At 39.9% G+C, this 13711-nt stretch overlaps 1 protein-coding gene across 2 annotated transcripts in view; it reads right to left on the minus strand.

Annotated features, from left to right (window-relative positions):
- Window positions 1-638: 638 nt before the first annotated feature.
- LOC101847034 (tuberin) overlaps window positions 639-13711 on the minus strand; it is a gene marked incomplete in the record, with an annotated part of 55944 nt that continues 42871 nt past the window's right edge. The window contains 7 exon segments of one of the 2 annotated variants that reach the window (XM_035969487.1): window positions 639-3665; window positions 4032-4123; window positions 7452-7472; window positions 10012-10038; window positions 11132-11210; window positions 11765-11904; window positions 12854-13034. In XM_035969487.1, the coding sequence (XP_035825380.1) occupies window positions 3432-3665; window positions 4032-4123; window positions 7452-7472; window positions 10012-10038; window positions 11132-11210; window positions 11765-11904; window positions 12854-13034 (774 nt within the window). 2 annotated transcript variants of the gene reach the window in all.

Consider the following 13711-nt stretch of genomic DNA (forward strand, 5'->3'; position numbering starts at 1 on the left):
TGTCGTTGTAGTTGTTGTTGTTGTTGCACTCAAGGCCAGCAGTGGCTTCCTGATAAAACCGGCCAACCCACAAAATTGAGGGTTGGTCGGTTTTATCCGGAAAAATTTGAGCTACATAACCGTCCATCCCACGCAGTTTCATTAAAAGCGATTTTTTAAGGAAAAAAGGTCTACAGTTTTTCGGTAAAGTGTTTTTATAGGTGTTTAAAGCATTGATTTATCTTTAGACACCTTTGTTTTGAAATAAAACAGTTTTTTCCTTCTCCTGTAAAATTTACCCCGCTGGGGTTAGTCGGTTTTATCACAAGGCCGACGATATATCTATGTACTTATATACGTTGCGCATGCTCCCAGCACTGTATGGGTATCTAGAGGCCAGTACAGGTTCTTCTTTGTTTTCCCTTTGAAGTTGTTCCTTATATTTGTGTCAGTATACATTGTGCTAGTAGGTCTGAAAACACAGCAGGAGGGACACTCTCTGCTCATGTGGCTAAAACAATGTTGACAGCACCGGGCTGATTGGCTTGAGGTAGGCTGTCTCACTCTGTGGGTAAGCCAATCTAAAAGTAATTTCTTTTGAACTTAGAGAACTGTGGGGAAAAAATCCAAACAAATTTCATTGAATAAAGAACACACTGTTCAAAGCATGGAACAATTTATTGCAAAAATCAGGAATAAAAAGTTTTGTCAAAGGCCAAGCAATACCTCTTTCACTTTCAGCATAGTTTACAAATACACACCAAGTTGAAAGTTGTCAAATTCAAGCTCTGTACAGCACCAGCCTATGACGGAACACCAACAACATTTGGGGAATAAAAGCCAAGGGAACAACGCTGAGGAGAACAAGTTTGACAAAGCCGTTTAGTGACTAGTGAAGGGAAAGTCAGGGTAATGCACAAGAAGCGCAATATAACACATATCGGTGACTGTGCTGGTGGTTACGAGAAATGTTCACATGATTGTGGGCTCACACATATGAGTTAAAGCTATTTTGAGGTCAAGACGAAGACTATGACACAAAAAATGCATATAAATGTCCCAACAATGCCCATTAAGACAGCAGTGTGTGCTAGAAAACAGGATCTTGTACCGCACTGTGTTATATGTATCACTAAACCTATGGCACAAGCGGAGGCCTGCCAATATCTTACGGCTCTAATACACACCACAACACTCATACTGCAGAAATTTTAATTATTAATAAAAAGAGGTATCTTTGGGTCACACATGCACTAGTTTAATTAGTAATACCGTTCAGTGATGTGTAGAAACCATCATTTAAAGGAATATTTTAATTTAGCCATACTGAAAAGTAAAAAAATACATTAAATAAGATCCACAAATGACAATATTATTAAAAACTGATCATGTTTAAGTAGTGAAATTTCGATAAAAGATTCAAATACATTCAGTAACACTTAAAAGCCTTACTATGACACTTGAAAATAATAAAGTACACAAAGAAAATCTTTTGATCAAGTAATCCTCAAAATCCGCAAGAAAGCTCCACATGTGCAGCAACATGTGGCCAAAATGTACAACAGAATAGACAATGTAACAACATTTTTACTTACTTTCACTCAGTGGTCCCCAGAGTTTGTGAATCTACAGGGCAACAGTAATGTCTCTACCCTCCAATTACAAGACAAGATATAACGAGGCACTGCCCCGTACACTGACATCCCTCCAAAGCAACAAAGTCATGCCCAACCGTGGTCCCACCACGCAGGATCAAGCATGACAAAGGACGACTTGAAAAATTTGGTGTACATGAATAATCAACATCTGTCCCCGCTATTATAATAAAGAGTTGACTAGAGTCTGACGGCATTGACAATCAAACCGCAAATTGTACAAGTACCTGTATTATGATAAATTGTTGCCGACAGAAAGCAAACCATGAAAGTACAATCAGCACCAGCCTACCTGCCTACCAATGGCTCCTCCAACCAGGAGGGCATTTGGGCTGGAAAAAGAAAAGGTGGACACCAAATTTACGTTCTTTTTAATCTTCCATTTAATTAATAAAACAATGAAATGGGTAAGTCAAGACATCCAGGGGAGTTGCACAGTCACAGACTGGACCCTCCATATATGGTACACAAGTGGCTCTGCCAAAGATACAGGGGAATGGTATGGTCTGGGATTTTTTTACCCCTCAACACTGTGAGATAGTTTAAGAGGCATAGCCTCAGATTTAAAGTCAATTTCTGACAGGACCGAACTCAGTGGGGACTAGAGTCCTGACAACAACAATTTAAGTCCAAGAATTCCCCCTTAAGTATTTGAGCAACGGTCATCAGAACCTTAGTTCAAAATCACACTTGCACCAACAGAGATAACAGTATACCCCTGAGAGTCGGAAGCCATTATGTACCAGCTGTCCTCTTCAGGAATCAAGAAGGTGACACGGTCCCCATCAGTTGACTTGTAACACTCAAGATCAGTGTGGGGGGGCAAGGGGAAGCACTTTAGTATTTCTACAGCAACACAAAACAGAGATTGGATGTCCTCAGCAACTCTCTGCTCTCCAACAGGATAAAAGTGCAGACTGGGTAAGAGTCATTAACCATTTTTTCCCCCGGCAGAACATTTTCCTGAATAACTGAACAGTTTCAGAGCTCCACCCTCTCCCAGCAGTTAACTCCAGCAGAACAAGCAAAGGATAAAACCGAGATCCAAAAGGGGAGGAAAGGGGAATTAAACACAGCCATGACAGGGCTCACTTAAAGCAGACATTTAGAGTGCCCTTCTCTCCTCCAGGTCCCACTCCAACACGTATAGAGATGAGTACAACATACACACATTATTTATCAAAAGCTCATGGACCTGGAATTACGTTGCCTGGCAAGGACACTTCCAATACAAGCTATACTAAATACATTATACATTTAAAAAAAAATAAACCAGTAAAAATAAAAAGACGATGTAATAAAAAAGCAAACAGACAACAGTCAAGGAATGAAGTCAAAGACCAAAAAGTCATGGCAACTGTCAACAGAAAGAGGGAGTGCTTTTCCCCATCACAAGCCTCCATCAATTGCCAACAAGCAAAAGGTTCACAAAAAACACCCCACACTTTTGTGTCTGTCCTGTACAATACAGTGAAACTATCTCAGTTAAACTGAACTAATTATGACAGACCTACCACTCAGATTTCTCTACAGTGACTTGAAATGATCTGCGCAACTTGGTTAACTTCAAATCAAACATTACAAGCAGTGGGGATAAAAACTCTGGAAAAATCAATCACTGAAACACTACTGGTTCAATCCCAGCCCCCTCAAGAATAACCCACATATGTGCACTATCAGAGGCAGTAGAAGAGGTTTGCATTTGATGGAATTCACAAGTTGATCAAATACGCAAGCAGTTGGCAAATATCATTAAAGTACTGGCGATCGATAATGCTGGAATTGGGTCACTAGAAATCACAAGTAGTCGGTGAAGTCCTCACAACCACCAGACCCTGTGTCTCCGCTAGCCCCTGGGGGAGGCCACACATGGGAGGGGCTGGTGGGCTCACCGCCTGCCTCTTCCGGCTGGTACTCTATGATCCTGCGCTTGAGGAGTTTGATCTGACGCAAACGCTCCAGCCAGTTGGAGGCGAAGACCTCGGGCGTGCCCAGTGTGGACTGCTGTCTCTGCAGGACCATTGAGGCCAGCTGGGAAAAAAGATGTCACCAGACAAACAAACATCAGTACCCTCACAGACAGACACACATCAGTACTCTCACGTCCAAGACAAACATAAGTACCCTCACATACAAGACAAACATCAGTACTCTCACATACAAGACACACATAAGTACCCTCACATACAAGACAAACATCAGTACTCTCACATACAGACAAACACACATCAGTACCAACTCTATTCTAATACACACATTAGTACTTCCACACCCTCACAAACACATAATCCCACTCTCACAGACACATACACAGTGGTACTCTCTTACATAGACACATATCAGTACCCTCACAAACATACACAGAAACCAACACATGAGAGATCCACAACTACTCACGTTACAGTGTACAGCAATCTGTCTGACCAGCAGGGGCAGGTTGGCATCAGAGATGATCTTGGTATGTGTGTGGCCCAGGATGTCTGCGATATCTGGGGAAATGCAGGGAAACTCATGTTACCACACATTCACAAACACATGCACACAAGGACCTTATACAGTGGAAACCTGAGAACAGGGATGGCTGGACCAGAGAAAAAGTCCTGTTATATCAGATCCCTTTTAAATCAGAAATGCAAGGAAAGTAACTTGTAAGCATTTGTGGACTAATCCAGCTGTATTTTATCTCATGGGTAGTTTCCCTTGCCACAAGTACCCACAAACAGCACAGCACACTGCAGCCCTCTCTCGTGGTCATGTGGCAGGCTTGCGCATGACGTGTGCCTGCAGCTAGGCTTAAGGCTCGATCGAAGTCGGCAGCACACCGCAGCCCTCTCGCTTCACCCGTTGCATGTGCTTGCAGTGGTGTGGTTTGCGCGGGCTTGCTCCATCACTGCGTTACTCTCTCTTTCTCTCTCTCTCTTACTTTTTACACATTGTTAACGAGCCTTTGTCCCTGCTATAACAGATTGGGATCCGATGAGGCCCTGTTATTGCGATAACTTTTAATAGAGACAAAGAGTAGGAAAAAACGGGGATTTAAAAACTCCCTGTTATTACCGGATCCCTGTTATTACCGGGCCTGTTATATTTGGTTTCCACAGTAGGTAGCCTAACACCTGAATAGTGTCTGAGTCACACTGAGTGTGGATAACTGAATGCTTGACAGGTACCATTTACCAATGGGCGAGACTGCACAAACACAAACCCTCACTACTCACATGAAGACATTTAGTGAAAATAAACCTGGTGTGAAAGTTGTGCTCATGATGTGGACTGGTATTTGGGTGTGCACATGTATTTTGATTAATAGAAAAGTACAAAACAGGAAAAAAATATCAGAAAGATAATATGTCTTTCAACCATCCATGGGGGGTTTGATAAACTACCATAAGTCAGTGACAACTATCTATTTGCTATGAACTGGTGCACTCTGCTCTCTGTGGTGTTTTGCAAACTAGCTATAACTAATGGTGTATCTGAATATGCTCAGAAAGGAGTAAAAATTACATTTGGCGAAGCTTGCAAAGGGAGTCCGATAACAGATATCATATTATACTTACCTAGAATCTGCCTCAACACATAAATTATAGCTAAGTCACACAGATTCATCATCTCAATCTATATGCAATTAACTCTAAAGCATAGCTCTGGAGTTTACACTGCCAATACAATGAAGGCCACAGACATTCACTCATTGTGCAACACACAGGAAAAACTCCCAGAGTGAGTTGGGATAGAGAAAGAATAGGTTGTTGTTAGTCCACTAGCAGTTACTAGTACCACAAAGATAGCTTTTTACTCACTCCACAAGAGAAACTGTGTTACAGAGAATAAAACAATAAAAAGTAATTGCCAGAGAAAGTATTCTTCAGCTTTAAACTGTTATTTTATACATTAATATACGTATGTTTTGTTTTGTGCTTGTAATTTTGAAGCACACATTGCCACAAGGCTCAGTACAAGACAGGTGTATTAAAGAAAAGTGTTTTTTTTATTGTTAAGTAACTTCAAATGAACAGAGCCAAATATCATAAAGATAGCAAAGAAGTAGGAGCTACAGCTACTAGCTAACAGATATGATTAGTAAGGGATGGGTGCAACTACACTACTGATCTATATGAGCAAAAAGTCTGGAGAACAAAGACTGACTGTTTGTTACATAGTAATAACAATAGTTTGTCCGTCAGTGTCTGACAATGTCACCAATACATTCGCAGAGGAGAATATTTCTTAATAAAGAGAAAAAGAACAAATGAAGATCATTACATATGATAAAAACAGAAACCCCCAAGCACATTAGTAAAAAAAATAAAAGTGCAAGAGTGATGAAAGCGCAAATCTCATCCAAAACAGAAAATGTAGAGAAGTAAAAAGTGTTGGAGATCAAACTTTGGTTGGTGATAGTAAATCAGTATATACATGCATGCAAAAGGGTTATGGGAAATCCAAGCAGTACTGCCATGGGAAGTAAAGCGGGCAGAGAGATTCTAATTATACAATTCTTTCCCCGTTTGTCATTACATAATTGATAGTAAAAATATAATTCCAATCACCGATGGGATTTTTAGCGATAACAAGCTGAATGTGATATGATCTACTAGGTCAGCACTATATGTGTGTGAGTGTTGTTAAAGAAATTCTCATTGACACAGTGATATCCATTTAAGGCTACGAGCAAGCAACACAAACAGAAAGATACAATATAATAGAAACAGAATGAAGAAGCAAGATCTACCCAAGACACCCTCCACCCACCCACATCCCATGCAAACTTAAAAAGGCCGACACACTAATCTGACTTCTTTCTATTTTTGTATAATAAGAACTGCAAGATGCTGCTACCAAGCTGATCAAATTTCCTTCAAAGGGTTCCAGTCAACAAACACTACTTGATCAGTTTAACTCTCAATGAAAAAAAAAAGGAAAAAAAAAGGGGGGGGGGGGGGGTTGTTTTGTTTGTTTTTTTGTGGGTTTTTTTGGGGGGGGGGGGGTTGGAGGGGAGCAACAATGAAGAATGATGGGCGGTGTGTGGACCGTCTTCAAGTCATAGTGGGATACTCTTCAGATGTTTATGAGACTAGTGCTCACTTTAGCAACAGAGAGACAAAGGCCGATGTAGATGGAAGCAATTTCATTTGCTGCTGTAATCTTTAGAGTTTTAGTAAAGAGAACGCATCGACAGGATATAGGTGATCTAGTGCAGAAGAAAAGCAAGACAAGGTAAACAAACAACAGAGGGAAAGAAAAGAAGACCTATCAGAAGCACCTTCTCGAGGCAAAATATTTCTACGCTTACATGGTAAAGATATTATTCTAAAAGCAAATAGTCTGTTTTCTTAATTACACTGCCTTTGTGATAAAAAGGAGAATGAAAATAAAAGAAATAAAAATGTCTATGCAAGATGAAAGCTGTAGACAAAGCCAAGCAAAAGTTCAAAAGTTTCAATTACAAGCCAGCGGCAACCTGCCAGGTTACTGTACCGCATTCTACACACTGCCTACACATGCTGAGAGATCACAGGTCAGTCTGCAGTGGACACCAGTAGCACCCCAAGAGTTCACCTTGTTAAATAAGCGGGAAGGACAGAGCTCAGAGTGTCAGAGGTAGGGTCAGTAGATGAGACAAGCATCAGGATAAGCCAGGCTGAGGAAGACAGCTGACACTGAGGGAGGGAGGGAGAAAGTCGAGAGAGATAGGAGAGAGAGAGAGAGAGAGAGAGGGAGAGAGGGGGAGAGAGAGGGAGAGAGAGGAAGAGAGAGGAGGGAGAGAGAAGGAAAAGAGGGAAAGACTAAGAGGCAGGAGGTTCAGATCCTTACCCTTCATTTCACCACTGGAACCTAAATGGAGAGAGACACACACACATCAGATACACAGATGCGCATGCACACACATTTACACACACATATACTAATACCTGCTCTCTGAGCATGTCACCATTCACAGACAAAAATTGAAACAAATAGTGATAGTGTCTTCTGAAAAAGGATCACTAAAGAGAAAAACTGTTTATTTTGTTGAACTAAAAAAACCAAGAGTCAATTCTGAACAATTCACAGAGTTTTACGTTATTGAACATAAGATAGGTAAGCCCGCATTTTAGCCATTAAGCTTGCATGTATAGGCAAAACTCTGCAGGGATAGAACAAGTGCATGCACACATACACAATGGTGAGAGCACTCAGAGGCACACCCATCACACAGCTGCAGTGACAGGTTAAGGCTTTATGGGGACCTGTATTAAGTCTACTCTCAACCTTAAAGAATCTGTACGAGTGTGAATATGTGTGTGTGTGTCCATTTATCCAAAACAATAAGAATGGAATGATGAGCAAGAAGAAGTTTCTCAAATATGACTATGAGATCTTAGAAACTACAACTTAACCAATGGTTTCTATTTCACACAAGTATTTTTCTACTTGAAAACAATCATCCTGGGTTGATATAATATCATACAAAAACCAATGTCTTGTTTCAACTGAGACATCTTAATGACATAAAGAACATCTCTTTCACTTAAAACAATTCAGTACTTCAGTACAGGATAATCAATGGTCCCACTATATTTTAGAAAACCATATCAATTGAAAATGCATAATTTCATTTGAATTATTCAAGGAATTTTAATTCAAGAAACTTCATTCATTAATTTAATGAAGTAATTTAAAAAAATCTTATCTCAGTCAAGTGATTCATACAATAATTCACTAGACAAATTTTGTGAACATAACTTTCAAGTCCTGTTCTTCATATAATGGAAAACCAACTGAGGTTAAGTCAAAAGATGTCTCATTGTGCTAAACAGCAAAGAGAAATAAACATGGCCATTTTATGTACTCCATTCACAGGCTTCTTAATTTTTCTTTCCATTTTAATTCTTTAATTTTTTTATCATCTATGAAAGTTTCATCGCATTAATGACGATCATAGAGAAAATAGAGATCTCTCTTATGTTATTGTGAGTTTGTGGGCAATAGGGAAAGAGACGAAGGAACACGCACCAAACTCAGATTACAGAGGGAGAAAGAAAAACAGGGGAAGGGACACGCAGAGTACATATTGTTGTATATACACCTACATATGAACATAAACAAATAGGACAGCTCAGCTTTGTGCGAGAGAGGGAGAGAAAGAAATGGTGTGTGTGTGTGAGTGTGTGCATGTGAGAAAACAAGTGCATTTGCAACAAAGATAGTATGTGAAGATGAAAGATGTTTAGGGTGTGCAATGTGAAAGAAAGGAGGGACAGAGAGAGAGAGAGAGAGAGAGAGAGAGAGAGAGAGAGAGAGAGAGAGAGAGAGAGAGAGAGAAAGAGAGAGAGGGAGAGAGAGGGAGAGAGGGGGGGGAGAGAGAAAGAGAGAGAGAGGGAGAGAGGGGGGGAGAGAGAAAGAGAGAGAGAGGGAGAGAAGGGGGGGGAGAGAGACAGAGAGAGAGAGAGAGAGGGAGAGAGAGAGAGAGAGAGAAAGAGAGAGAGAGAGAGAGAGAGAGAGAATATGTGAACAGACATACCATATGAGAATGGGTAAGGTGTACCTATGCACACATGGGTAAAGGTTCAAATGATACTCTTATCATTTTAAGTCAAGTGCAGACCACTAATGTTTAGAATTAGATTTCATAAAACATGGACACTGTTTTAACAAGAAACAAGTTAGATCTTCAGTTGTGAGCAGACAACATTATCTCTTCGTAAGTCAGCGACATTTATTACCAAATAACTTCAAGAAATGACTGAACAGATAAAAGGAACTTGAAATCAGTGATATAGGTTAATAACAGACTGTTTATAGTCTTTTCAAGTTACCAAGTTAGTAAGGAACAATTACTAAGGAGCTTTTGATTTGTTTAAAAACAGAAACAAGAATACATTTCTCACTCAGCAATTCTTAGTTTTCTTTCATGTAATCATAAAACTTACTTATGTTTTAAATTTTTGTTCCCATTACACTTCAAATATAAATTTAGAAAAATACCCTGTAATTCTTAGATTTTTTTATTTTTCCATTTACAAATTTGTAACACCTAACACTTAATTTTTTTTCTTATGTTTTCATTCGCACAATGTTTCAAATTTCCATTTCTATTTTCTATACATATACTCAGAGTATTTACTTGTTATTCACAACATTCATAACCGTAAATTTCTATTTCCATTCACAGGGTACTTCAATCTTTACTTTTACATTCATGTTTTGGCTTTTTTCTTCTCTGTTTATCGTTTAGCTGGATAGCCTCCTGATTTCTTTCAGTAACAACAAATCTAGCTTTGTCTTATGAGTACAACTAGAGTCTGCGACAAAATGCCAAGCGTGGGCTTTATGTTATCCCTTCGCTAGCAGTGCAGAACGAAAGGACAGGGGCCAAGCCACTAGGCCCTACCTGGTGTGATTTGATCTCTCAATTCCGCTAGAATCAGAAGAAAAAATTTGAGAAAGCATGACAAGGGAAACAGAGAAATAAACATCAAAATATTTAAGTACCGCTCCAACTTGGTAGGGCAAGATTGTTGATTGAGGACTTTGAGTAAAGAGCAGCACAATGACGCAACTGTCATCTAGTGCAGGGAACAGACAAAACAGGCAGACAGAAGAAACAGACAGAAAGAAAAGTAGGTACTATCAGTTGCGCTCTCATACCACCAGCAACTTTAGATTACATTAAGGAAGGGAATCAAATATTATTTTTTGATTTTATGCTTGCTCAAGGGAAAGTAAAGTGATATGATATCCACCCAGGTACATGCTGAATAACAGTATACATGGCTTATTTCTGTGGGGCATGGGTAGACAAAGCTGTTTGGTGCCATGCTCTGACTGTAACTTGATTTCTTGGAAACTTTCAACAGGTAAGAAAAAAAACTTCTGATTTAAATGATGAGAAAAGACACAAAAGTAAGCCCAAGGTACTGATATATGTATATATACACAATCAACAATGAATACAAATTGATTTTCAGTGAGGGCCCACAGAATGACCTCGGCAATGGTTTTAGAACAAAAGAAGAGTTATCTTAATTCTTTTAGTTACAGGGTTAGAGCATAACACCATCGATAACTAACTGGGAAAGACAATATTGAGGGACACTGTACACAGTTTAATTTTACAAGGGACGACAGCAAAATATTTGTGATAATGCAACACTGAATGTCATGAAGAAAAGTGACAACAATAAAACATTGATTTTCCAAATTTGTGGGTGCGGAGAAAGAAAAAAAATATAATCATAAAAAGCAGCTTGAAGTAGACAAAAAATTCAAACAAAATATAAAAAAACTCTCTCCCCATCACAAAAACTTGGCAATACAAAAAAGAATATTTTTTCTTTCATACTTCAATTTGGAGATCAGATCTAAACACAAACATTCACAGCATACAAATCATGAGTCACAGAGAGCGATCAATATATATTCAAATCTATGTACACCATTGCATGACAATCATAGAAAACTTGCAGGAAAAGATAACAAGAGAGGGTGGAGATAAAGGAGAAAAATTTCACCTTCTTTTGTGATGAGGGAAACGGCATTGCTCTCATAGTCCAGCGGGCGGATCACAATGCTCACAAAGTTAAACTGACCCTGGAGACAAAGTAGAGCATATATCAGTGATGGGGCGGGAAGTGGGGGTCCCACACTCCAAAGTTTGGGCTTACGGTTAGAAAATATGATCGACTCGATTTAAGTAATTTAAAAAAAGTGCTGTTGTGACCTTGCTTACAAGAGCTGAGTGGGATTAAGCATCCACATAGACAGATGGAGATAACTGATAAAATAAACGTCTTCACTCTTGAATTGAACTCTGCATGCAGCAACTAAGAGCATAACCATTTCATCACAGATGCCAGTACAGGTTGGACTTATTTCACAGAAGTCAAGATAGATTTATCAGATACCTCAACAATGGTGTCAAAAGTCAAGTCATTAGGCTGCCAGACTCGAAGGTTTGAACCCCAGTGTGAGCCTGAGTTTATGTCACTGTGCAGTAAAGAATGGTCTTTAGTAACAGAAACACCAAATGTAAATTTCTTGTGTTGAGGCTTTTAAGACAACCCTTCTGAGATATTGTTAAGCGATACCACCTCTTACAAGCTTTAATAGTAAATGTACATGACAATATAAAGAGGTCAACTCACAGAGATGGTCCCACTCTTGTAGTCCTCAGAACTGTCGTTGTAGACAATGGTGACAAAGTCGTTGCCAATGTGGCTCTTCTTGTTGTTGAAGCGTGTGTCTCCTGGCATTGTGGGCATCAGAGTGGCAATGTGGAAGATCACTGGAGGGGGGGAAACACAGAGGGATGGACTAATACTTACATGAGAAGCATATATAAGAACAAAGCTAAAGTGTGATGGAAAGGACAAAGTAAAATAGAGCAATGTACCATTTCATGAGATACAACATCCTATCTAGCCTGCTAGCAAATTCTTCTTCTTTGCGTCCTCTAGCTAGATCTGAAGGTAAGTTGACTGCTGGTTCTTCAATCTGCAGCGCAACTGATTTTTATGTCATTAATGTTGTCCCTACAGGAACCTTACCTTCAAATTTAAGGCAGCCAAATTCCAATTTTGAAGGTACGCTATTGTATTTTTACAGTAACTAGAGTAAAATCAGTTTTGGTAGAAATGAATTTAGAATTTTGCTCTGGTGGCGGCCAGAGCCTCCTCTTATTGATTTTAAGTCCACCAAAGGATCTTTAATGTGCACAATATGCACTCTGTACCTCCAAGATTTTTCATCCATATCCGAAAAGGCTAGGTGTTCCACCTTACCTACCCAATGAGGGGGTGTGGCTGAAAGACAGCACTAAGGAGTCGGGAGTTAAGAAGACAGGAGCAGAGAAAGGGTCAGGAGTGTGGGGTGGGGAAGGGGGTGAAAGAGTCAAGAGGAAAGAAGATGAGAGAGCTGGACTAGAGAACATGAAAGGACCACAAATGAGAAAATTTTAGAGAAGAAAATGTTTTCATTGCTGGCAGAAAAAGGCAGACATAAAAGCAGCATGAACTCCTGCTCCTGGTCTGTCTGTCTGCACAAAACCAAGTAAATTCAGCCTGGTGAAATTGCAAACTAAATCAAGAGATATACAGATGTCTCTACTTAGTAGACACAATTATACACAAAGACACGCTGTAAACAGCTTAGCCAGCAATTTCTGTATGTGGAAAATTAAACATTCCCTATATGGCATAAATATAAAGAATTTTCTCTGTCTATCCCTGCCTAACCTCGGAGTGATTCGTCTTGCCAGGTGACGGTGAACTTTCCATCGCTGGGGTTGAGGCCGCCCAGGTAGATCTTGTCCCGCTCTGCCTCCTCAATGCTGATCATCTGACCCAAGCCTTGAAGAAACTCTGTGTAGCGTGGGGATCCAAACTCGTTACCCAGCAGCGTCCTCTCATCACTCGGCTACGGAGCAGTTTGAACAATACATCAAACAAAGGTAAATGGCAAATGAAAGTGTTTAATGCCCTATTCAGCATTAAGGTTATTTGAAGCCTGACCTCTAAATCTAACGCCCATCTCTGATAAACAAAGCCAAGCAGGAGGAAGTCTTTGAAAACTCCCCAAACAAAGTTGAAGACCACTTCTTTGGAGATTAGAGATTCAAACCATCCACAGAATAGCCCAGCATTACATCAACTGTATAAACGGTGCACCCAATCAAACAAAGAGGATTCTACCTATATTACAGATGAAGGAGGAAATGTAAAAAAAAAAAAAGAATCATTGCTTCAAAAAATCATCCATAAAAGCCCTCATGGCAGACAAAAAGCATGGTACAGTCGAACCTGCGTAAGACGCAATCGCAAGGGAACGGGAAAAAAATTCCGTCTTAGGCATTTTCCGTCTTAGACAGGGGAATTTGGGGGGGGGGTTCAAAGGCCCAGCCGGTGGGATCAAGGATGGCTTGTCCGAACGGCAAGCAGTGGTCAAAATTTCACACCTCTCAACTGCTATCCTGTCTGATAATGACATGCGTCAGTTTTACTTATCCAATTACCACAAGTGCTTGCTTTTCATAGGACCACTGTTTGACCTATTAAAAACAGCAACGTTTGAACGTCTCCTTTGCTTCCACCCTT

The sequence above is a fragment of the Aplysia californica genome, unplaced genomic scaffold (assembly GCF_000002075.1).
Source record: "Aplysia californica isolate F4 #8 unplaced genomic scaffold, AplCal3.0 scaffold00150, whole genome shotgun sequence".
NCBI lineage: Eukaryota > Metazoa > Mollusca > Gastropoda > Aplysiida > Aplysiidae > Aplysia > Aplysia californica.